This window comes from Cyanistes caeruleus, chromosome 2 (genome assembly GCF_971803275.1).
Source record: "Cyanistes caeruleus chromosome 2, bCyaCae1.hap1.1, whole genome shotgun sequence".
In the NCBI taxonomy this organism is placed as follows: Eukaryota; Metazoa; Chordata; class Aves; order Passeriformes; family Paridae; genus Cyanistes; species Cyanistes caeruleus.
Window position 1 is genome coordinate 46,076,643 of NC_141702.1, and position 24,397 is coordinate 46,101,039.

Consider the following 24,397-nt stretch of genomic DNA (forward strand, 5'->3'; position numbering starts at 1 on the left):
CCACAACTTCCTCGGCTTACTTCTGTTAGTAGTATAAACAGCCAAACCATGACACAGTTTTATGCCTAAACAATTAGGATATTAAAAAAAAACTCACCTTTGCTCATCTGTTTATCATCATGCACTTCTACCGTATTAGCTGGTGTACACGGAAAGGCTTCAGGAGAAAGTACCTCAGAATGTAGTGTTAGCTCAGCAGAGAACTCCTCTGATCCATTACTGTAGTCCAATGATCCTGACAACGTTCTAGTTAATAGAAAAGCAAGTTTTAAATGCATATTTAAGGTTTGCATAGAATACTATATTTTATGACAAATGGCTAAACACTTACACAGAGAAGTCATTTTGCTTGAGAATTTCTTTAAGTCTCTTCTGAAAAAATTTTTCACTCTCTGTTGCTGGCACAAATCCACGGTCTTTAAAATTTGAAAAATATTTGTTATTCAGTTTTACTTTGACCTCTCAACACAGAGAGCAGCTAAAATTACTGATTTTATTAGGAAAAGGCTGAAAGTTGAAGTGCCTGCTAATTTTCAGTGCCAAATCTGAGGGCTGACTTTCCAAGCGTATTAAAAAAATCCCTTTAAAATACTTCACATACTCCCACTGATCTCATTTGCAACTGTGAGTACCAACAGCATTTACAAATCACAATGCAATTACACCAAGGTGAGCATCCAAGAAAAATCAGTGGACAATTTTGAGTCTGGCTTATGCAGCCTGAATAACATTACACAGAAACACAGGAAAAAAGTCAATCTGAAAGAAGTCTGCCTTAACCAGGAACTTGCCTCTTTCCTTCTTGCAATCCTCTGTCTTACTTGCCAAATATAATTCATATTTTAAAAGAAATATAGCCTAGGTTCTACAGAGACTAACCTATTTGTTATGCAATTACATTGCAGAGCAGAGTCTTCCCTGTATAATGGATTTTACATAAAAATACAGGGATTTGTCTATCCTATTAGAATTTTAATCTAATATCACCTTAGCTATAATTCTGCAGAAATTAAATGGGAATTATGCCCTTGGGTATAAAATACAATGGAAAGCTTCAAGATAAAGATATTTAGTTTTGTCGGTATTTAAATGTTTTCCATCACAAAGCGTGCAATCTTAACTGCCCTTATCATTCATTCTGTCTAGAATGTTTTGCAGACATCTGAATCATGATGTTGTTAAGCAAGGTTACATGATCTTGCTTTTAAAACTGGAAAACACATACTGGACCATCAGCAAGCCTGGAAGTGAAAAAACCAGTACATCTAAAAGTCCCTCAAACTTGAAACATCAATAAAAATTCTGTCCTCTTGCTTGCTTCTCATTCTAAGTTTTAAATTAACAGTTGCACCATTTTCCTTGTTGGTTTTTTTGGGGATTTTTTTTTGGTTTTGTTGTTACCTTGTGACTCAGGTGGCTTAATCTGAGAAGATTCACATTTCTGTCTCCGTCGCTGCTTTTCATCCTCCCATATAGCTTGCAAACCAGGGTTCCTGCCAATCTGGGCTGAAATATGCAATTATACATGAAGGTAAATCTGCCAAAATGACAAAGCATTCTTTCCCCCAACTGGATTCTGACACTCTTCTTCATCTCTTTGTCATTCTAGCCTGTTATTTTTTAATTGCCATTCCTGCTGTACTCTAGGATTTGGCATTATGAAAAAGTTAAGGCGTAACTTAGTTTGTTTTCCAAATCTCCTATTTGTAATCTAGATGTTTGGCTTTTTCTTGTCTTCCCACCAAGTAGCATATATATGTGTAAATACATATATATAGGTGTATGCACATACATATGCATACATGCACATAGATGATGTTGGAATTTCCATTACTATTTTTCCTATATGTCTGAAACCTTCTGTTATGCATTAACAAAAATCTCATGATATTGCTTTGATAAGACACTGTTTTTATAACCTCTCTTCTTTCAGAGTTTATTAATTTTTTTTTTAACTTCAGAAATTTGGAGATCAGCAATTCACTAACACCAAGATATGGATTGTGATTTAACTAAGATGAGCTTTAAAAGAAGAGTGAACATGGTTTCTGTCCTAAGACTGTTTTACATGGGAAGTTATTAACACTTCACCTTCAATATCCAGTTGATTCAAAATGTCAGCAGCTACTGCATCCACCTCCAATTCACAGGTACTTTGTGGCTCAACACCTTTCAACATTAAAGAGCTGTAACAACATAAATATCACAGGGTCAATTTTATCAATACACAAAGTTTGAAACATGCATCATCACTATTTTTTAACTGGACTAATATCTAAAATTATTCAGAGGGAACAGGAGTGACTGAATGAAGAATCATCAGTTCCCATCATCACCTTCAAGTCCTTAAACTAATGATCATATTCATATCTAATTAGGTAAGAAATCTGTACCTTCAACTTAAAGGGTTTACCATTTTCTTTTGTTAGGAGAAGAGAAAGAGGTGGTAGATAACCCCAAGTACTAAAGCAATTGCAATAATGTTGTTCTCCTCAAATACAAGATGAAATGTTCTACAGAACTCAGCCAATAGGACCAGATGTGTAGGTGGGATCATGCACCCAGAAAACACAGTAGCAAGAATTTTTCTCTCTCATTCACAGTTCAGAACAATGCAGAGCACTTTAACATTTACTAATTACTTTAACGTAACTAATTTTTCTGGAGCTTTTTCTTTATTTAGCCTGGTGAATAAGAGAGTATTAACAACTCAAACGCACGCTGAACTAAGGATAACTGTCCTGATGAAGACTTAAAATACTAGAAACAGGTTCAAGATTGTTGTACAATTATCTGATCACCTTCCTGCTGTGCCTTTTCAGATCTGCAAATGTCAGTGAGCAATTTTTAAGGAGTCCACGGAGGAAGCTAATGAATAGAAAACATCTCCCAGGTTTATTGTAAAAGTCTGTTTACCCTTTAAAATCTTTTAGGGCAATATTGAAAATCCACTCCAAGCTCTTCAACTTTCTAGTAGGGCTTGTAGCAATAGGACAAGAGGTAATGGCTTTAAACTGAAAGAAGATAAGTTTAGACTATATGTGGGGAAGATTTTTTTTTTACGATGAGGGTGATGAAACACTGGAACAGGCTGTCAAAACAAGTGGGAGAAGACCCATCTCTGGAAACATTCAATGCCAGGTTACAGGGCTCTGAGAAACCTAATCTAGTTGAAGGTGTTGCTGTTCATTGCAGGAGGGCTGGACTAGGTGACATTTAAAGGTCGCTTTGATACTATTTTATGATTCTAGGCATAAAAGACAATTTAAAGACTTTTAAAGACAATCCTCTGCCATCGTGTCCCTCTGTTCCCAGTCATGCCATCAGCTGAGAAACAAGCCCATAACATGCTCAAAATGTGTACTTTTCATGTCACACACTTTGGGTGTTTATTCATCAAAGGATTCAAACCGAGCTTTGCCTGCCAAGTGGGCAAGAGGAACTGCAGGCAAGCTGAAACTTGTATTTCGATCCCACAGTAAGAAACAACTGCAAGATTACTGGGAAAAAAGACTGAGGGAAGAGCCTGCAAGAATCGTTAGCTCCCTTTACAAAATCAAAACACTTCTGGGAACAAGCGAAAAAGGAGAAAGATACAGAATGGTCACTGATATCAGAAATGTGGTAAAGACCTGCCTTCACTTTTCTGGAGGATAGAAAATCAAAGATCAGAGCTTCCCACTTTCACTGATTTCCTCTTTTAAAATACAATAAAATCCCAAAAACTAATGGGGGTTGTGGAGAAAGAAGGAAAGTTTTTGAAAAGTTTAAGGAAAATGTATTTTAGAGACCTATTTCTCGAGAATTTGTTTGATGACTAGAACCATTAACAGAAGCATTTCCTTTTCCTCTGACAAAGACAGCTTTCTATTGCTTTCCCTTCATTTTGCCAGAAGATTTTGTCAATAAAAAACAAAATGCCAACGTCATGTCTTGGTTTTCCACATCCCCATCAAGAGTATGGCCAGTGATTCAAGAACTGATCAAGACTAAAGACAAAACTGGCCAAGAACTTCCCAAGTAATCAGATTTCTTACTTACAAGAGACTCTAATATGGATTTCTTATATAAAAAATAACACTAAAGTCAACATTAATGAATTTAAAACAAAGTGGTAGGTGTTAATGTGCTTAAGTATTTTTCCATAGTAATATTAATTTGAAGCATGTTCTTTGTCTGTAACTCATTCAACAATTTGAGCAACTAGAAGGAAAAGAGTTAGCTCATTTTTCCCAAGCTCTAAATCAGATATGAGGAGCCTTTCTGTCAGAAACTACAGTATTTCAATTTACATGGCATATTATTCAAGTTAAAAATCCTGAGCTAATAAAAGGCCTTTTCTGAAACAAATCTAGGATTTATCATTATAGTTGTCATTAACACTTTCATGATGAAGGCAGGGCTCGCAGTCGAAACTGCACACTCTAAAGACTTACGTGGAAGTTAATAAAGACATCTGACACAAAGAGTAAATTTTTCATTAGACTTGAAAAAATGTCTTCCCAATACAACCAGTTCATTAGCTTGGCATTTAACTTCCTTTTCAAGGCAAGCTGCTAGACACTTGCACTAGCTGAAGTCATGGCAGTAGCACTACAAGCTTCAGCAACATTCAGGAAGCCACAAAGGCCAAGAAGTCATTTGTTCCCACTTCAGGAAAACCTTTGAAGGGCATATGAAAACAGAGCAGCTTTAACTGGCCCTTCTAACATTTCCATTTATGTTGCTTAAAACAAAACTGTGAGGTGGTGACGGGGGAGTACAAACTGTCCTGAAGTACAGTTATTTAATGTGGTTACATGCTGCTTTGGGAATTGTTTCAGCTGAGTATCAGCAGTAGCTTGGTCAGCTGTTAAGTTTGGTGCTTTTGCTCACCTAAATGTGCAACATATTGGGAAAATACACAAAGTAACCAACCACATTTCCCATTCTCCCTGATCAAGACACATTTTCTCAGCAGCTACAGCACTGTTCTTAGCAGGTGCAAAGACAGCATGAAGAAGTCAGAACATGTCTCCCAGTTGTAGTTAATTGAAAATATGAACTATTTCATGTCATTAGCAGTTGTAATGCCTTAGAAAAAATTCAGAAATGACCTGTTTGATACAGTTTGCTTTATACAATAGACTAATCACCTGCCTCACATTGCATGCATCTGTTTTGCAAAGAAAAGCAGTGGTTTAGGTAACACCAAAACCATGAGTTGAGAATATCTGTATTAGAACAAGGTTAGAAAAGACAAATTAGCAAGGCCCAGGAAAAGCTTTTCACAGTATCTCTATTTCATTTTGTAAGAAGGAATGTAAAGAGAATTGTTCACAAGATAAAACTTGTAATACAGGTATATGAAAGACAGGGTTAAGTGAGGTAGTGTAGGAGCAACACAGCTGCAGGAGAACAGACATTTACTCTCTGAAGAAGCAAGATAAATGAGGGTTGCCATGACTAGGTTAAATGGGATATTCATACCTGTTAATTTTAAATTGCCTTGTATACCTACACACTATGTGAAAAACTGTATTTTAGCAATACAAATTGAGTTTACTTTTGTAAAAAAGCTCCAAATAGATTATTTTGAGAACAGAGAAAATGGTCCTTATTTTGAAGAAAGTTACAGTTTACTCGCACCATCTACTGGGATAAAAACCATCCATAGTTTAGGATGAAACTTGTGCTCTAAGAAACTACCAATGTTTGGTTTCTCAGACGTTGAGGCAATGAATTAAGGCTACAGTCAACACCTTTTAAAAAAAGTGCTCACTACATACAGCTAGGTAGATCAAAGCCCTTAAAAACCTTTAAGAATAATCAACAAGGTCAGTATCTTAATTCACCAATATTAATGACAGCCTAAGGGAATGAGTTCTGTAATGACCACATCTGAGGTATTTGTAATGTTAAAATGAGCACACGAGACAAAAACTGACTCCAAGGAGAATCTGAAAGGTGTTGCTCAATTGTGCTGATAAGGACTCTAAAATTTGACATAATAATTTTCCATACTCTGTTCATGGCAGAAAACATGTCCTTGTTTTCAGGATGTTCAAGTGACTTAAATAACGTGCACATTATATTAAAAAATCAAATAGCTAAATAAAAACATGCACAGGCTGACAAGCGAGAAAAGCAATTATGACAGTCACAAGCCTAGCAAAATCTGCAGTATTACATATCTGCTAGACTGTGCAGAAGTGCTATTTGTCTGATCTCTCCACTTCCATCTAAACTAGTGTCTAATAGCAAATCTGGGATTTAAAAAAACAAAGTGTTTCTCAAAAGCATTCTACCAACCATTCCACTTTTAACACATCATGTCCAAGTGGCAGACTTGACTGGCAGATACTCTAAGTCTGATGTTTACCAGAAAGTTTTCTCAATGGAACTCATAGAAGTGTTTCATCATTTATTATCAGCTGCCTGAGTGGGATAACAAAATGTGTCTCATGTCCAGAACTCCTGATGTCAAAAACTGTTGGATAGCACAACCAGATTCAGGTGACTGCTGCCCATTTTAAGGCTCTGTAGGTTTCAGTGCAATTAAACTGGCAAGTATTACTATACTTGAAAGCCTAACAACATCAGGGATTCCTGAGCACTAAGATTTTGGACATTTGTCTACTTGATAACAGAATCATTCTAGAATCACATTTGTAAAAGTGTCTCTGGCTTAATACAGTGCACTTATCATAGCTGCAAGTCATTAATTTGGAGATTTGCCAGGAGCAAGACAGGACATGGCTGAGTTGAATGCTGTTCTTGGTGAGTGGCCGAGTAGCCAGGTGCTCTCTTAGCGTGAAAGAGGGAATTCAGTCACCAAGAAACTTTGACATAGTTCTCAAATGTTTTCTGAAATAAGGAACCATCACTAGCATTTACTCATGCAAAATGCTGCTCATGTTACACATGTGTCTTTTCAATTTTGCATACTGCCTTCCAGGTATTCAGAATAATACTTCAGCCAAGTGATAAACTGTGTTCCAAAACCAAGAAATGCCCAACCATTGGCACTGCTTGGTTAAACAAGGTAACTTGTTAACTGCCACTTACAGCAAGGACTAGGCAGATCCATGTTGGACTACCTCTAAAATGTATTCTTAATGTACACAAAGGATAATGGGTCCAAAGAGACATCCCAGTCACTTAGAATACAAGACAGGCCTAGAAATTTTGTGTTCTCGAACAACATTTGACTATCTTTTCCCTTCTTGTTTCTTCTTGACAGAACAAGTAATAACTTAAGCATACAGCTGAAAGGTAGGGAAAGATGCTTGCTTTCTTCGTATCTGATACAAAGGACAAGGAAAGAAAATTAGAAGTTCAGTGATATTTAGAAAAAACTCCAAATGCTACTGATAATAGCAGTCAAGGGGTAAAATTACAGTAAGGAAAAAGATTTTGCTAAACAATTCACAAAACAGTTAAATATCACAATTTGAACTGGACAGAACTTGAAGATGACTGAATAATAAAGCGAGGCGGCTGTTCAGATATTGCACATGAAATTAGAAATGAATGCAGCTGTTGATATGTAACTAAGTATGTTGGGAATACAGAACATTGTTAAGAAGAGAGAAATAAAGGAAGAAAGGCAGCTACTGAGTAATGCTGTAGACTGCAAAAATAGAAACAGTTGAGTCACAACCATTTCAGGAAACAATTTAAAGGGTTTCCTTGGATAGGTATCTCATACTGTCTGGGTCAGATTTGCCCTCAGTAAGGCTGACCATGACAATAACAGATCCATTAAGCCAACCTAGAAGCAAATTTTCAGAATCTGAAAGGAAATGTAGTAGGAAGGCAATATGAAAGTGGCACTGCAGTATGGGTTTGATTACAAGAACACTGCTTTAACTTCATGACTCCCATAAATAATCCAGGAGAAATTTTAACAGGAGAATAATTTTGTGTAGATACAGAACAGAGTAAAATCAGGACTGGGAAAGTTTAGGTTTGTTGCTTTGCTATGGCATGTACGTCCTATAGCATGGGGAACACAGTCATACAACACCCTTAAGAAAAAAAGTTAATTTTTTAGAGAAAAGAACATGTAACATAGTATCAAATGTAAACAATTTCAGTTGCAGGAATCATAAATGAGTTCCTAATTTATTAAAGCATTTTAAGAGCTAAATAAATGTGAAATTCCTTTTGGTTATATAAAAAGGACATAGCATCGATACAAATGTGGAGAACAGAATATATACCAGTCAACTGTGACTGAGCTTACTTCACATCTCATTAATACTGCAGTGTAGTAATGAAATATGCTGATAAGGCAAGCCAGTAGATGTGCTAGATACATAACCAGATAATAGTATCAGACAACAAAAGCAGGATAACTCAAACGTAGAATAATAGAAACAGGATGAAATTTTAAAATGGGATAAAAAAATTCTATAGGAACTTATAAAGGGCATCCAAACAGAAGATTCTCAATTGGAAAAATGAAAGAAGAGAAACATCTTGTACTAATAAATTCTAAGATGCTCACAAACCAATTGGCATGACAAATGAAACTGTAAAGTGTATTGGGAACTACCATTATCATTGCATATGGTATACAGAGAATTTGTGTGGTATACGATACAGTATTTCAGGCTTTATGTTCAAGAAATAAATTCCTGCTGGCAGAAGTACAGCAAACGAAAACCAGGGAAATGGAGAGTCATGGTATTTTCCCCATTTTTGTTAATGTCCCACTTCTGGAACATATGTGAGCTCTGGAGAAGGACTGGCACAAGTGAGGTGCTGCACCGCTGGCTGTATACACAGAAGCATGGAAGGAGGAGGAAAGAAGACCAGACATTACAGCCATGAGGACGCCCTGGCTCCAGCTCTGCTAAGCTCATCCCTTTGTGGTTTTGACAGCCAGAAAGTAGTACTTTGCTTTCTTTTTATCTGCCCTCCCCAGATCTGTGTAAAGTAACATCAGGTGATCCTGGACTAATTTATGATCTAACCTTTAAGTAAGGTTCACCTTGTTGAACCAAGCCAAATAAAAAAAATGGTCTGTGAATGAAAGAAATATGCATCCAGAAAGAAGAAACAGCCCAAGAACAACTGCAAATAAAGTGACCAGAAGTAAAATTACAATAAAACCGTACGATGAATGTTGCTGCAAAATCCTCTTAATGTAGTAATAGAATCAGAGATCCAGATGTAATGAACACAAGCTCATGTTTCTGCACGCTAGAAAAACCTGAAGTGTGGTTTAATGCACACACTTTCTACTGGGAAAGCAAAATATCGCAGTACATCACACTGGCAGGAAGTGTGGCATATTGAGCCCAGTAAGTTTTTCAGAGAAGAATGACAGGATCCACCCAAAGACTGAGAAGATAACTGGATGACAGAAGGACCCACCAAGCGTTAGCAGATAACTTAAAGAATGAACTTGCTGTAGATAAACTGTACAAATCAAAGTAGCTTCAGATACTATGAGTGGCCCAACTCTGGCCACGTAACCCCCAAAATTCCAGAAATATTCCATTTTCTTATAGAAGTAAAATGATTACAAATTACAGACTGTAGAGTAGGAAATGCCTAGGAAAAAGGAAAAACATGGGAGACAAGGATGGAAATTCTAAGCTGAGATTCTTATGTAGCTACTTTTGAAATGGACAAACTGAAATTGCCTGATATATTATTCGTATTTTTTTTTTAACATGTAATATATATAAGGGTCCTTTAAATGAGAGACTGAAGCTCTGTATTTCACACAAGTTGATGCGTATAGGAATATACGGCATGCAACAGAAAAACCTGGGATACTGACCTTGGTATTTCATCTTCTTCCCATTCAGTGAAAGATACGTTGCTTGTATTTTCAAGCAAATGAGTTGTATGATGTTTACTTCCACCTGATGTATTACCTAGGGAAAAAAGCAGAATGAGAAATTAATTCATTTATGTGGCAATATTTTTTACAAATATCATTATATAACTGCATTTATTAATTAATATTACCAGTCCACCTGCTATCAAAGAATAAATAGCACTGCATTATATCATCTTCATCCATTAACTATGCTATCATATAAATGATCTAATTTTCTTTCTAACACATAGAAATATAAAAATATACTTCCAACACAGACATTATTCAAACTACAGCTGTTGCATTCTAGTCGTATCTTAGCCTAAATTCAATCTCCTCTCATCTGTGAAAATTTCAAAAGAAATCATAAAGTCTGATGTAAATTTCAGAATTTCCAGGGTCCACAGTTCAAATCCCAATGGAAATTAGAGGCCAAAAAACCCACAAGATTCTACTTCACACTATTCCTTTTTTGTATTTGTGAGCTGGAAGGGAATATACAATACATTCCAGATACAATGGTAGTAGCAGTAAGTAGAAACCTGCAATGAAGGCAGATGTTGTCTGACCTACAAATAAAGAAAACACTGTAAGTTTGCTGAGGGGTCTCAGTGTAAGGAAGTGTGCTCCAAAGTCACGCTGGTGAAGTCCTCTCTGAAGAATTCCTACCTCCCTTGAGGTGTTCACCTGAACCCTCAGTCTTCAGAGAAAGGAAAGACAATATACACACAATATGGCACAAGAAAGAAAAAGGTCCAAGAATGGAATTGGAAGGAGGTAGAATAGGAGAAGACTTTGAACATAACTCAGTCTCCCACTTCTACCTGAAAGACCAGCTTGAACCTTGAATTTTCTCAGCTATGTTGATGTCACACACTAGCAGTTTTCTGCTATTAAATTTACCTTTCAGCCATAGCAAATACTTCTGCATTTGTTAAAGTTACACCAATTAACTCAATTGTCAGAGGCCTTCAGTAATTAAATATTTATTAGAACATGTATTTTTATTCTATAAATTCCACTTGCCAATGTGAATTCCACTACTTGGAAGATTAGGTTTAGGGATAAGTCATGTAGCAAAAATCCCTAAATTACTACAGAAACAGCTGGCAGGCACTATGCTAAAAGAACCTTAGAAGCTACAAAGAGAAGCATGCAGGCTTAATTCCATGTTATTGCAGACCAAGCTTCCTGCACTGAGACTAGGTTCCTGCAAACCCTGCCCCTACATTAAACTCTTCAGTGTACTGACATGGCACAAAGATGTCGTATTCAAGCGTGTGAAAAGACACTCTTGTGCTTATGCAGAGCCAGCTTGTGTTTCAGACACTCCTGTGCTGTTACAGTCTATGCACTTCAATGCCTGAGCAGGTGATTCTGGACAGACCACACAAAATATCTAATCCCATTTGCACAGATCCAGCTCCAGCCTAGCACACCTTACTGTCTGTGCTGTTCAAAAGTGATGACTTGTCCTGGGCAGCTAGTCCAGGAAGAAACACAGCCATGCTTTTACTGTGTGACACATCAGCTAATTTTCCATATTAAAATGTAAGCTGACTATGCATGGAAACATCTCTTGGTATTTTTCAAGTGCAACTTGATTATTTTAAATTGATTAAATGGGACCGAATAGTTGTATATTTTAAAGGAAAATACATGTCACAGCAGTTATGAAAGGTTATAGGCCAACTGGTAAAATACATACTATTATTTAAAAAAATTATATGCATTTCAAATACCACACCACAGCAGTTTCAATGCGTTAATCCCTTTTTTATTCCCTATCATTGCTGTTTTAATATACTTCTAAAAACCAAGGCTCCGATTCCTGTATCAATTTGTTTCTTCAGAAAGTTAATCATAGGGATAGGAATTTAAGGACACTTAATATTCCCCTTCTCTTGATATAAAGATCTTTAAAGACAATAGCAATGACACATCAAGGTCTTTCAGAGTCATATTACAGAAGCAGATTCAGCTACTGAAAATAAAAGTTTTGCAACAGTTACAGTGGTACATGGCATATGAATGAATAGGCAGCTTTCTTCACAGTCCATAAAGACAAAGACTTGAGAAAATGAACTGCTGCCCCTTCTGGATACAAGCTGATGAAGACAGAATATTCCTGCTACTAGAAATCTGCATGCTGACCTCTCTCAGCCTTCAAAAAGACCAACTTATCTCAGTGAGGAAAGTGCCACTATGAACAGGCTCCTGAGGCTGCTTGCTTACACTGACAAAGTAACATACTGCCAGACTCATTTTTGTATCATCATCTGCAAGGGAAGTAAGGTGTTTGCTGCAGATCTTTTGGCAAAGGCTTTTACTGCTGTCTAAGAAACAATGCTTGGCCTGGCCTGTGTGACACAGTTATACCTGAGCGAAAGGAATTCACACCCCCAAAACACAGAAGCTGAGAACACGCAGGTGAAGTGTGTCAGGTGTAAGAAGAGGCTGTGCCTTCCACACCATTCCATCAGCCTGAGCTCAGAGAGGGTTGCTGTAGCAGGACAGGCTCTTGACAGCAGTGCTTCTGTAAAGCTGCAACAGGGACAAACCATTTGTCGCTCGGCGCTGTGCCAGAAGCAATAGACAGTGATCCTGTGCCTGGGGACTCCAACAGACGGAGGCAGGCATGTGTGATGTGGAGCCATGCAAAGCAGAATGAATCTTCCTAGGAGCACTGCAGACACTATCTGGTCAAGCTAGACAAGGTAGTGTCACTTTTTTCCTTTTATTTTATTGGATTCTTCCCTATAAAAGTAGTTAAAGTCCACTGGTCTCAGCCCATGCTCCTCTTTCACCCCCTCGTTCCCATTCAAGACTTAGGTCTCTCATCCTTAAATGAATTATGAAGGAGAATATAAACAGCTAATTTTTTTCATCTATCATCTGAAAGAGAGCAAAAAAAAGAGCTGTGGAAAAAGAATGGAAGCAACTATTTGATACAATCACATTGCATGTTTCCAGAAGGCTGATTTGAATATTTGGAAGACTAAAGGTACCTGACTATACTTCTTTATGACTGAAAATCCTGAAGATGCTCTGTCCATGGCAGAGCTTTTGCCTTCCTACTGTTCTGACACCAGCAAAGAAGCGTGGCCTAGTGTTGGGTACAAAAAAGTGTTTTGTTTCCTTTGAAAAAAATTTGTTATAAAACTCCATGGGCTAATCTACTGCTGGCTGAGTATACATGCATAAAAATAAGGAGGAAATTCAGCATGATTATTTCTCGGCATTTTTACAGAAAGATATTTCACCATTCCTTTCAACTTTAACTGTAGCTGTAGGAACAATTATGATTTAAGTAAACAATACTTATTTTATTAATCATTATGTACCAAAGGCATACTTTTCCTATTGTTAGTTCTCCTTCATAATGAAGAATTTAGAAGAATTAGGGATATTCTCACCAAACTTAATTTTTATGTCAGTATATATGTCTAAAATGCCACATTAATTTTTTTAAATGGCTCCTTTGTTCACACACTAATAATTCAGATTTTACCTTACAGCAAATTACTTTAGCACAAACATAAACATTTTAATTAAGAACACTGATTGTCATCAGAGCAAAATCATTAGCTGTAATTTTGTAAACACGCTACTGCAACAAACAAAATAATTTGAACTGATGTAAGAATCAAAACCATAAAAAAACCAAAGTAACAGTATTATTATGCTATCTTTCATGTCAATTCCCCTATTAAATATGGACAATTTCTCATCTTCTAGAAAAGAGGTGTGGTCATCTTGTGAAATGGTCACAGCTGCACCGCAGACTGAACACGTGTTTCTTGATATACAGCACCCCATTTCAGGAAGCAGGCTTTTCCTCAATCCCCACACAGAGGCATAAGAAGGAAAAAAGCTACATATGGACTTTGTTTTAACACAGAAATCAAACTTCAAGGAAGCAACACAATACTTATTCAGCCAAAATAGAGAAAAGCCTGATAGCTTGTGACATCTTGTTCAAAATGGTAGTTTTTAGCCTTCAAAATAATTATTTGGTCGTAAGAAATAAACATCTTACTTTTTCTCCTCGCCTTTCTGAATTTGACAGCAGCCAGGTTTATTAAATTCATTCCATATAAATTGTAGTCTATAAAGAGTTGGAGGAGGTAGGGAATATGGGCTTCATGAGGCTGGTAAGATTTGTTCATTATGGCTCCACCTTGCAGAAGCTCACAAACTCTAAAAGACAAATTAGGACATAAATAAAAAAGTACTTCAGTACAACAATATTGATATTTGACTTTATCAAAATATAGAATACTTAAACATTTTAAATTTTGCCTTAGTTGTATTTTTAACTTAAGAACCATGTTTTCACAATAACAGATGAACAAAAATTATCTGTGTGCTAATAATGATACAATATTTGGGTGTTAGTTGCAAAGGAGACTTGAATTCTTTAGCTTAAAAAACATGAAACTCTCTGGAAAAAAAAAAATCCTACAATATTCTATTCCTGCAAGTGAGGCCATTGAAATCTTTCAACAGCACAACTGTGACAGCTGTATGCCTACACACCAGTAGTAAGTTTGAAAGTCTCTTTACTTCTCGTTGAGATACATGATAAAAATGATACATATAATGTCTTTCATGGTTTTCAAGCTACATACTGTATACTCATAAGCAGTACTTTAAGACCCTGAAGAAGGACAAATCCTCTCTTTTAAATAGCTACACATTAAAAAATAACTGCAAGTATTTGGATAACTATAAACTGGTACACTAAATTATCTCAAATTAACAGTATACAACTATACGACAAAGAAGAGCACTAAGCATTTCTAAATGCAACAAACTGGGATTAAAAACAAAGTTTCAAGCAGAAGAAATAAAGGAATAATTTAAGTGAAGTGTCAGTCCTTATTTGGATAAGAGCAATTAAAATGTGAGAAGCTCCAAATTTTTAAAACAACTGTCCTGTCAAACATTAATACAGAAATTTTAGATCATGCAAAATTTCACTTGCTTAGAAGAAAAATCATACAATCCTTTCTCATGATCATGTATTGGACCTTTTTAAAAAAAGTTACAGTACGTAACAGCACACACTCAAGGGATTTCAGTTCATGATTGGGAAATAATTCCTCTTTATTCATGAATTGATTGCAGCTTCTTTGACAGTAAGATTGAAACCTACAGCACTTTCATACAACAGAACATTACTCTATTGAAAAATAGAGAACCTGCCTAATAACAAAAACTATTCTGTTTGCAAGTTAATATTAAATTTAGTAATTTTTACTGGAATTAAAACTTCCCACATTTTACTTCATAATAGATGAAATGAAACCATATGAAAGACAGCTACATTGTTTTCCTTAAGAGTTACAGGAAAAGTAAGCTGATGCAAATTTGTTTTAGTGTTCACAAATTACAATAAATACTGAACAACTACAGGCAAGTAAGTATGTTTTGGTATTGCTTTCCTAACATTTTACTGCTTTAAAAGATTATTGGTGTGTTTGAAATTGGTTTAAATTTTAAAAGCGTTTTCAGAAACTGTGAGATAATAATTTTGGAGCTTTTATTTTGTTAAGTTAGTGGTGAATCTTGTTTCAAACCTGACTTTTTAATTCAAGATATAAGGAAATCAGACAGAACTTCATACTTTCACATCCTTACCTTTTTACCATTGCAGGATTGTAAAGATAAATCTTCATAAACTGTCTCTCCTTTTCATGGTAACCATAAAAAGGCCTGGAGAGAAAGAAATAAAAGCAAGAAGCTAGCCAGTTATGCTGTGGCATTTATTCAATGACATTTTACTATAAGAAATATTGAATAAGCATGTCTATCTACCCAGGTGAAGATATATTTTGTTTAGATCTTCCCCATTAGCTTCTTATGCAGACAAACACAATACCTGAAACACTCTTATGCTGTTTTGAGGCAATGAACAGCTGACTTTCAGTAATGACTGTTCTGAAATTCGAAGGCAAAAGAGGTGAAAAAGAGGCAGGTTCTCCTAATTTCTACCTGTTTTTTTCTCATTTATTCAAGTAAAGATTGTCATCAACAGCTTACTCTTCCCACATTTCACTATTGAGATGAACAGCTCTACTACAATTTACATAGTTCTCACAAAAAGAGCAACATCAAGAAATTTGGTAGGTGACCTTTTTTGTTACTGTAAAAACATCAGAAAGTTCTGATTGAAAATTAAAACAAGTTATTACAGCCACTTTACTCACAGAATCTAGAAGCTACCAGAACTGGCTGGAACAGAAATATTACCTTCCTACACTTAACAATTAGAAAGAATGTATTTCAGAAATACATGAAAAAAGAAAATAAAACAATGTTGCACCAACACGGAAAATTAGCATTTATGTTGTTTTGAAGATGAAAAACTGAATGCAATGTATCTCAATTACCTGTGCTCTTCCAGGATATTTTCATATTATTCATTATGATTTGACTTATTTTTCAGCTCTTGGTTATACAAGTTAAATAAAAAGTAACTAACAGAATCCTTAAAATGCTAACATTCAATATAGAAAGCTACACTTCACAAAGCACAATGGTCATATTGACAGATTAATAAATGTATGTTTAAGAGCCTCCACTTCCGGGCCTGTGCTGCTGTAAGAGACAGATAAACATGACTTGAGAGTCTCCGTGGGGGCCATTTGACATGAACCAAAAAAAAAAAAAAAAAAGAACACCTACACTCATCAGGCTCCTGCAAGACATCCCTGGTTTCAGGGAATGTAGAATAATCCTGAGAGGTAGAAAACGCTGCATGGAAAGTACTGTTCTAACAGAAGAGACAGAAAAAGCCAAGAACAGATTTTGCAAAAAATTATTGACACGAAGGTAGAATTTAGGAAAAAACAGATGGGTCAAGAAGGTTTTTTGGGAAAACCTGTTAATTATGTTAAAGTCAAAGCAAATGAGAAGTTATTTAGAAGTTTTACAGCCCTGTATGAAGACATACATGGATGGGGAATGAAAAAGAATTAGCACTGCAATCAAGTCCAAAGTACTTCCATGTAGTACAACTGCAAAAAACTATTCAAAACAAACAACCAAAACTCCTGATAGGTCATACTTACATTCCAGATACTAATGACACTTTGAAAACATGTTGAACTGTAGAAGATGGACTGCCTAAAGCCACATTGAGTGCCCTGTCAATGCTGAACGCCACTTGACGAAGGTAGCATTCTGGATGCTGTCCAAAACCATCGTATGGTACATAGAGGTAAGGAAAGATACCATGTAAGTGGAGACAAGTCTTCTGACCTAAAAATAAAAGGAAAACATTTATTTTCTAATGACCGCTTTTTCTTCTTCTAAGTAGTTCTGCATCTCAATTTTTTCACATTACTTTCCAGTTCTGCAGACAGGATAAATTTATGATGCAAGTGCAGGTGTGTTTCAAACAAAAGGTACTAATGTAGAGCAGTTCTCACACTTGATTCATTGACAAAACCAACACAGAACAGATGTGGTTACGTGACATACATATGATTACACATGATTATTATAGTAATAACACAGCATCTCTCTAAGAATAACTTTGCATCCCGAGTAAATGTTGGATGCTTAACAGTTTTCAGCCTTTGTGAAAATTTTTCAGTATCAATCACACAACCTCTAAGAAATTGAAAAGAACATCCAGAGGACCTATGAGGCCATTCAGTATTCTAGTTATTAATGCATGAGTTGGGATGTGGAAACAAAACCAGGCAATTTTCAACTTTTAAAATCTGTGTATCCTTCAGAGATTTCTACTGTATATGCAAATCTCTGGACTTCTAACAACATCCTTACTTAGCATTAGCTTCCGTGAGTCTGCAGGAAGAGCAGAGTGAAAGGACACACCATGAAAACCTTTCTGCTCAGCCACAGTCTGAGCTTCTCATTCACACAAGGCAGTACAGTAATACAGTCTTGGACCTCTCAAACCCACATTTTTGGGAGGGACTAGTCTCAACTACAATGCATGTTATCTGTCCTTTTCTCACCACAATGCAACAAAGCAGGCATTTGCTGGCATCCATTTGCCACCTTTTCAGTCACCAAATCATTCATGACTTCTCACTGGCCAACGAAAAACTTCCACAGAAAAATACTGTAAAGCATGTGTTGCTGATTAACAACCACCACCACAATCATAGGCAGCACATACCCCTTTGCATTTTGTTTGGATGAACTCCCTGCATGAGGACAGCAAAACTAGCTCTGCTTTCATCACCCAGGAGATGAATGTTACTAAAAGAGAGCACAACTTCACTGGTCCACAAGACCAATGAAAAGACTTCCAAAAGTCCACTCTTTCAAACTGAGGTTATTTCTCAGCTGGTGGAGCTTGCCTGAAGTATTTACACTCAATCATATCCCAGTGGCCACCCAGTGAAGACAGCTTAAGTCCATTAAAGCACAGTCAAAGATGACTGCGGCAAATCTTTTACACCTGTGAAAAAAACATGCCCAAAAACCCCACTAAGAGCATAGCTTTTTTTGCCTCTTTTTTAAAACTGGGGTCAGATGTATTGTTCTTCAAAAAGAAGTAAAATAATTGCTAAAAAAATGTTACTACAAATCCATTTTTCAAGGTGAATTTTATTCTTCTTGAAAGTCAACTCCATCAAGTCTCCACGTCAATGTTGAAATACAATCTATATATGTATTCATAATGCTCAGGTCATCATCTATGAATTCTGCCCATGATTTTTAAATTTTTCAAGAGAATAAAATTCTTATTTATGTACCATGTTTTTCAAACAATAATATATTAAGAGAAAAGGGAAACTAAAGAAACTTAAACCTATGGGTTTGGGTTTTTTTTCAAACGACACTAACATCTTTATATGGCAGGAAACTTCTTTGCCCCTAAGGTAGAAAAAGTTATATATTAGTAGCATGTGAACTGAGAGGACTCATTTGTGCAGTGGTAGCAAACCACTAATTTTCTATACCAAGTCACCAACAAATCCGAGTGTAAACTGATGGCTATACTTGATTTTGAAATAAAGGAGCCCTCCATGCAAATATAATTATCAGAAAATTAATAGTTGTTTAAAGTTATACAGTTTCTCTATTCAAGTTTGGTTGGTTGGTTTTGGGAAGGATTTGAGTTTGGGGTTTTTTAATTATTTTTGTTACTAAGTTGAAAAGAGTGGATTGTTGTTGTTGGGTATTTTTTTAAATGTATCCCAGGATCATGTTCTGGGGGAAATTCAAAATAGTTCATCAAGTAATTTGTCTGAATGCTCATTGCAGCTTAAAAAAATAAGTGAGCAAACCAAATCACCCCAAGCTCTATTTGGTACTGGAATACAGACTGAATTTCTGCATGTACAAATATACATGTCTATCCCCCCATGAATGTTATAAATTCAGCTGTTTGCTTCCTAGAGCTTGTCAGTCAGAATCAGTTCTGCACTTTTTATTTGCACTACCAGCTATGGATTCCTTTCAAAAGCATGAATTTTTTCATATTTAAAAAAATGCCTTAGCTTTAATGGTTGTCCAAGTATTCTGAGTTATAGTCAATTTATAATCCCTTAGAACACAAAATTGCAAAGCACCAGAATAAAGAGAACAGTGACACAGTCTAAACTTACTGCGCTTAAATTCAGTTTCCTTTCAAGTTAAGCCGCTATTTAACAGTTCTTGCTGAACTGAAAATGTAATTTTATTGTTAAATGAAAAAGGGAACACATACAAAGAAAGTTTCCTTCTATTTCCTTCTGTTCACTTCCCCTGTATTCCCCTTTATGTGCAAAAAAACCCATGAAAAACACTATGGGTTTTGATTGAGCAGAGTCAAATTACCACTTAACTCCAAGGAAATCTTATAGAACACACATCCTGAGCTGCTTTTCATTTTGCTTCTGCCAAGAAAACAAACAAGTTACTGCTGAGCTAAGACCCCTATTAGGCTAACAGTTGTCAAGTTACATGGATTTACACAGCTATTTACTCTGATCCTTGATAGTATTGATTTATTTATTGGTTATACTGCTATTTTTACTTAAAATTGACATTATTACAAGTCTAACCCTGCTAACTGTTAAGAACAGTCATGTATTTCCAACATTTAGGTAAAATCATCAAAATGCACCAAATATCATAGTATTGAGTTTGAAGCTCAGACTCCAATAATAGCAACCATAGTTTGCACCAACCCATTAAAAATTCTAGTGGATTCTTTTCAATAGAGCCACAAGGAGAAAAAAGATGTATCCACTGAGGATTTCAGCCTACATAGACCTGCCAATTTACATGAATTAAAAACTTGGCTTGGGGAAATGTTAATGAATTTTATGGTTTAAATATGTTAATCTTATGCTTCTGTTTCTTTTTGGAAATACAGAGAAACAAATTTGTACCACAGAACAGCACTGACTGCTACAGCGCCCACTTACAGTGATTAGATGATGTTATTTTTATATCTGTTCATCAGTTTCTTCACATCTGTAGAAACAGTGGAAGTGCTGCTCAACAGCAGATTCTGCATTTGACCGCTCTCCACAGAATTTCTGGATACAAAATTGCCCACTGATGGGACAGGAGACTGAAATATTTTCATTCTGTGGCCTCTTCATGAACCTAAAAGAGTGAGGTCTGCACTGGCTGAATTACCTGCAGATTAAGTATCCCAGTATGACTAAAGGAGACTGCTAATTGAAGTACAGACACCTACAAGTAAAGCTGAGGCTTAATCATGGTTCTTAGTAAGGCACTGAATGAAGTGATAAATGAAGGAACACAAGAATTGCTGCTATAGCAGAAAAGAGGCAGTACACAAAACGTTGAGATATTATGAGATACTCAACTAGCAAACTGGCCATTTTCTCTGAAAAGAAGACACTGCCAACTAAACATTAATATAGATTAATAATATATTAATAATAATAATGAATCAATACTTCAAAACTAATACAAATGCAATATTTTCATACAGTATAGAAAGAAAGCTCACCTGCCAAATCCATACTTATAAAAGCAAGTGGCATAAATGTTACTGAAGTACTAAAATACAGCATTTTGCATACTTGACCCATGACAGAGATATTGAGAAAGTCTATCTGGTATTTTTTCTGGAAGATAGTTGCCATATACATTATTATTAGGAACACAAACCAAGCATAATCCTTGAGTTACTCTATAATTTTTACTATTACAAAAAAAAAAATCTACAGTAGCAACCCTAAGATAGAAAACTTCAGTATTAGCAGAAGATAAATGAAACCAGAATGATAATGCAATGCAAAGATACCCAATAACTACTTAGCAAGATACAGGAACTGATGTCTTCTGTCCATCAGAATGCTCAGCCATGCAGAATGATCTGGTAGAGATAGAGCTGAGATGCTTCTACACAGAATGGCTGAAGCTAGAAGGCACCTCTGAAAGTCATCTTGTCCAGCCCCTTGCCCAAGCTTATGAACACCCAATTTCACAGTACAACAAATAAGAGAACCTGAGGATTATCATTCAAGTGTCCTCAGAGAAGTGTTTTTTCACCATTTGTAAACATTGACTTTGATATAAATTTCTAAAAACTTCCTTCCACCAAGATCAAATTGGACAAATTTCTGTACAAAAGAAAAATGTGAACATTATTAATAAGGGAACTTATTGTCCAGTTCAGGAATAAAGTCCGCAAACAAGACGGACAAGGAGCACATGAATATCTGTGTATATATTCATGAAAATAAAAGAAAGAAAACAGAAGTCCATCTGTTCTAGATGGAATTCCACACATACATGACTACCTGCTGGCTCATATTCCATCAAGGGCAGAGCTTCTGCAGATACTGTCTCCATTTATTTCCTCCAGAAGACTTACAATCTCATGGGAGAACTGTCTGAACAAAGCATGTAGATGATCACAGAAGGCAATAGGGTTGGCCAAGAATGATTTACTTTGAGTGAATCCATTCTGACTACTCTAATTTCCAATAATGAATGTGAACATGTTTTACAGTTGTGATACAGTACAACTAACTTTTCATAAATAATACTCAAAGCCATGTAGCTCCTAACCTGTAATTCTTAACTTAGAAACTGACTACAGAACTCTCACAAACTGAACTCAGTGCTGGAAACATCTTGAATAGACGTTTTCTTTAGTATTTAGAACACAAAAACTAAAACTAAATCTAGATAAATATGACTTCAGTGAACAGTTCAATGCTGGTCAACATGCAAACATATTTTGCTGCGGTATTTCTGCTACAGAACAAGCTGATTCCATTACAAGAAGCTAAGCAAAGCCATGGAGAACAATGGTGTGGGACTAAAATAGTGACTACAGCAGCATTTAGAAGAATTGCAAAAACCTGAGATTTTAGGAAATTCAAGCTGGGAATTAATTAAGAGATGCATATTTGCAATCTAGTAGAAGTACTTTAAGTACAGTTTTGTAAAGTGGAAGGACCAACTAAGCATGGACAAGTATTAGAAGAAGAATGCACACAAACACATCAAACGTCACTACAGGAAGCAGAAAAAAAATCAGACAATCATAAGGGATTTCTTCCCTTTAATAGCAACAGTAAAGCAAAATAATTAGAAATCAAAAGACATGACATTACGATCTTAAAAAGAAAACTGGTATTTTTCAACTAACTGTTGAACCACTTACATTCAAAAACACTTGAAAAATTAACTGTGAGTAGTGATGCCTACAGAGAACTAGAAAACTATCAATAATCCTGTTGCAAAAATGTTTCTAAAAATGAATTTTTTAAAATGGAATATTAGAATTCAATTTCAAAGTAATTTCTTCATGCTGTAGAAGTTCCTGTGTCTTAGGCAATCTCACCCTTTCTCCAGGAAGAGGCTTCAGAGAGCAACATCAAGCTGTAACAGGAGTAGTTCATCTACCCTGCTTGGTAGGTGCAACATGGGCATCTTGTGCACAGTTTAGATGGTGCTTTCAGTCTGAGCTATGTTGCTCACTGGGATGGCCTTGTCAAGCCTGAATCACTGAATACCATCAGAACTAAGCTACTGAAAAGGGACAGGTCTCAACTACTTTCTAGTGCTAACACAGCCTCTGGAAACTACAGCTACCATTCCTTCCCTCTGACACAAAGGCAATGAATAACACACATGGACTGGTAAGATTTTTTTAATGCTTTGATGAAAACAAATCCCTTTCCTAAAAAATCTTTCCCCCTTAAGACTTTGATAAGTTATTCAGAAACGTAAGAGTTTACATCTTTAATCTCAGAGAGTTCTTCAATAGTGTATTACATTAATGTAACTTCTTCAATGATTAAATGAAACTTTCAGTCTTCTCCCAGAGTCATGAAACAAGTCAGCTTTTTCAAAAGGACTGAGAAGAAAGGGAGAACTACACACACAGCAGTCCTGGATACTACAGAAAACTGGATGTCAGAGAAGCAAAATAATGAAATTAGGCCTTGCAGCAGCAAGATATCCTCAAAACATAATCAAGAACAGAATGCAAAGACCTTATTTCACATACAATATTAGATATTTGTGCCAACATTTTCAGTTTTCCCCCAGGGTGTGAGAAGACACTTATTTCAGTAACACCTGTAAATGGGACCAAAAAAATATTTTTCTTACAGTTTTTGGAACTCAAATGGAGTGTTTGGTTATTTATAATTATTTAGCCAGTAATGTTCCTTGCAACATGTAATATGTCTAACTCTTATGAAGACAAAAAAAAAAAAAAACAACCAAACAAAAACACACCAAAAACAATCCACTAGGAAAATGTGGCCTTTGACTCACTGCAATTAGATTGTTCCTCAGCCTTGATGCAGGGATCCTTACTGAAGGAAGAGAACTGGTTTTTTTGTCTGTAATTTAAAATTAGAAATCTCTGTATAACTTTATGCACATTGGTGTGATACCCTGATCTATGGTGGGAAACAAAGATCAAAGAAAAGCAAATCTCTGAGCAGTATGGAGATTTGAGCAAGAAATCCACAAGCTTCCTTGAATTTGCTATCTTCCAAATTTATCTCAGTTTAAGGTAACATCATATAAAATTACATTTGAAACACTGATTTTTACTGGCATCTCCAACTGACATCCATGCAATCAATTTGCTCACTGACAGCTTTTACATCAAGAATAAGTTGTCTTAACAATTTGAAATATTAGGCCTAGGAGACGTCATGGTTCACCAAGACTTGTCTTCTCCAGTCTACACAAAAGTGAAGACAATTAGATATTTTTAACCATGGAGTATCCAAAGAAGAAAAAAACCTTTGAGACCTCTCAGGCTAGAATTTTCATTGGGAATTACTGCTGATGGCAAGCATCAATTTTAAGTTCCAAAAGCAAGGCTACTATCTTTGTCTTACTGAGAATTTGTAACATCTATTTTTTTAGTCTAATGTGTTAAGAGAGGCACTGATTTTTTTTTTTTTTTTTTTACACATAAACAATGAGCAAACCCCAAGAAAAAGCATAGAAGTTGAAACAGTTTATTTAATACATCAACTCAAAGAAGATATTCTGATTATCTCCATAAAACTACCTCCTCCTGACTGGAATTGATTAGGATGGGTATTTTTTGAATTCCTGCTGAGACATTAGAAAACAATCTCAGAAGTACTCTAG

The 24,397-nt window shown here is 35.9% G+C and overlaps 1 protein-coding gene across 2 annotated transcripts in view; it reads right to left on the reverse strand.

The window, feature by feature from the left end:
• The window catches only part of REV3L (REV3 like, DNA directed polymerase zeta catalytic subunit), a 115,967-nt gene that overhangs the window by 53,955 nt on the left and 37,615 nt on the right, over nucleotides 1-24,397 (reverse strand). For both annotated transcript variants that reach the window (XM_086876832.1, XM_086876833.1), the window contains exons 2-9: nucleotides 16,894-17,083; nucleotides 15,461-15,535; nucleotides 13,857-14,017; nucleotides 9,776-9,872; nucleotides 2,092-2,186; nucleotides 1,402-1,506; nucleotides 332-416; nucleotides 98-246 (exon numbers count right to left, since the gene is read on the reverse strand). In XM_086876832.1, coding sequence (XP_086732958.1) covers nucleotides 98-246; nucleotides 332-416; nucleotides 1,402-1,506; nucleotides 2,092-2,186; nucleotides 9,776-9,872; nucleotides 13,857-14,017; nucleotides 15,461-15,535; nucleotides 16,894-17,083 — 957 coding nt within the window. The remainder of the gene's footprint in view (nucleotides 1-97; nucleotides 247-331; nucleotides 417-1,401; nucleotides 1,507-2,091; nucleotides 2,187-9,775; nucleotides 9,873-13,856; nucleotides 14,018-15,460; nucleotides 15,536-16,893; nucleotides 17,084-24,397) is intronic.